The sequence below is a fragment of the Engraulis encrasicolus genome, chromosome 18 (assembly GCF_034702125.1).
Source record: "Engraulis encrasicolus isolate BLACKSEA-1 chromosome 18, IST_EnEncr_1.0, whole genome shotgun sequence".
NCBI classification, from domain to species: domain Eukaryota; kingdom Metazoa; phylum Chordata; class Actinopteri; order Clupeiformes; family Engraulidae; genus Engraulis; species Engraulis encrasicolus.
This window is the reverse complement of record NC_085874.1, coordinates 13,087,325-13,089,824: the sequence shown is the minus strand read 5'-3', so window position 1 is coordinate 13,089,824 and position 2,500 is coordinate 13,087,325. Positions and strand designations below refer to the sequence as shown.

Below are 2,500 nucleotides of genomic sequence, written 5' to 3'. Positions count from 1 at the left end.
TCTCTCATGCCCGAACTGTGCCGGAGAGCTGTCTGGTAGGTTGTGGGTTCGAGGCCAGAGGGTTGAACTAGCGCAGATGACCTCGGTTACATAAACATATTCTGTAAGTCACAGAGCAAGGGCGCAGGATGTTGAAATGTGTATTGGAGGAAAGCCCTTAATTTAGCTTAATGTCAGTGAAAAGTAAGAAAATGGCACCAAACGTCCTGTGGTGATGAGCAGTCATGCCTTCTCCCACCTAACGACATTGTAAAGCAGACAAACCTGTACTGTCACTGTACTTGGCGTTACATTTTTCCCTAAATGGAGAGGTAATGCTTTTGCTTTTTCCCGCCAACAATAAATGTGGCACACACTCACACAAACTCACACTCACACACACACTCACACACACACTCACACACACACACACTCACACACACACACACTCACACACACACTCACACACACTCACACACACTCACACACACTCACACACACACACACTCACACACACACACACGTGCACACACACACGTGCACACACACACACACGTGCACACACACACACACGTGCACACACACACACACACACACACACACACACACGCACGCGCACACACACACACACACACGCACACATGTGCACACACACACACACACGTGCACACACACACACACACGTGCACACACACACACACACGTGCACACACACACACACACACACACACACACACACACACACACACAGAGAGAGTAGAGCAAAGGATACTGGACTGGCCACAGAAGCCGTGGATGATGTAGAGTAGCCAGTCGGCATGCAAGGTCTCCTTCACCTTCTCCCACAGGCGGCAGTTCCACACGTACTTGTCATAGGGCTCATTCTTGATGCCCTGCACCACTGCACACGCACACACACGCACGCACGCACGCACAATATTTATAAGACATTGATTCACATACATTGTTGTAAGGTACAATGCATACAACCACATTCAGCACCCAATAAAAACATAAAAAAGACACCACATGGAGCAAAAATAAATATTTCATACACTGAAGTACAGACAATCTAAAGCACAAAAAGACATGCAGAAAAACACCCAACGAGAAAAGGACATGCCATAAAAGAAGATAGATGTCAAAAATGGGCCTTCAATGTGAAACTACTGTACACTGTATACACACAAACATACAGGTCGTCCTAAAATATTTATACACGCTTTAATCAAGTTGAACTTATGTTTATTATAAATTAATTTATTTTGTAATAGTAGTAGAATAAACAGACTTTAAAAGGTACACTGTGTAAGATTTTTAGTTGTTTATTTCAGGAAATCATGCTACTCATTCTTTAATGTTACCTTTTTCATGAATACTTACCACCACCATCAAATTCTAAGTATTCTTTATGACTGGGAAAATTTCAATTTTCAAGCATGAAAAGGGGAATCTTCTCCAGGGTCCGCCATTTTGAATTTCAAGAAATAGACATTTTTAGCTGCAAAAATGACTGTACTTTGGCCATAATAGAAAATATGAATTTATTACTTAGTAAACTTTCATGCAAAGATCAAATTTGCCAATAGGCAGCACAGTGTCAATGAGCAGCATAGTTGCAGTACCTTTTTTGACCATTTCCTGCACAGTGTACCTTTAACTATTATATGCTTAAACTGACATTGATTCTGTTCCAGGCACTGCTGACAATGCGAACATCATAATGCATTCCTCAGACAGCAGAGAAAAGGTAGTGACAAAAAACACACAAAAAAACGATACATTCAATGGCACTCTGAAAACACCTATCGGCTACTTTAAAATGATTTAAAGAGAGTACATATTTTATTGGTATGACCTGTTTGTACAGAAAAAGAAGAGTGCTGCAGAGTGCCGAGTTGTAGACAAAAGTTGAATGTATTGACAACGCACACGTCACGCTTGCATGCGCGCTAGGGCTGAAACGATACACTGAACTCAGTCCGCATCACGATTTTTGTCCAACAGCTTGATACACCCAACGATGTTTTGTTTTCTGGACTTGAGGGTAAAATAATGTTGAAAAGGCTCATCAGGATACTGCCTTCTTGCTCTACGAAACATTATCGTGAGTCTGCATTAGAGCATGACACGGGAGTGGATTTTCACTCCCATCCCATCCCGGTCCCAGAAAAAAAATCCGATCCCGTCCCGTAGTGGAGTAAAAGAAACAAATCCCATCCCGTCCCGTCCTGAAAAGAATGTCTCCCAATCCTGCCCACTCCCACTCAAAATCAATCCCACTCCCGTTTCATAGGCTTTCTTAATGAAAAAATAAGCAAGCATTCCCGCTCTCATTCATTTTTATTCCCGCTCCTGCCCCCTCCCATTCATCTTTATTCCCGCTCCTGCCCGCTCCCGTTCATCTTCAAAATTTTGACGTGATATGCAGACTAGAGGATGACATTTTTAAGGAATTTCCGTGGGTCCCGCGGGAATCCCGCAGGACCCGCGGGACCCACGGGAATTCCTGAAAAATGTC

General features: G+C 43.2%; 1 protein-coding gene across 1 annotated transcript in view; it reads right to left on the bottom strand.

Moving 5' to 3' along the window:
* The window catches only part of fig4a (FIG4 phosphoinositide 5-phosphatase a), a 131,255-nt gene that overhangs the window by 86,894 nt on the left and 41,861 nt on the right, over nucleotides 1–2,500 (bottom strand). Inside the window, exon 8 of the mRNA XM_063223065.1 lies at nucleotides 752–880. Within this exon, the coding sequence (XP_063079135.1) occupies nucleotides 752–880 (129 nt within the window). The remainder of the gene's footprint in view (nucleotides 1–751; nucleotides 881–2,500) is intronic.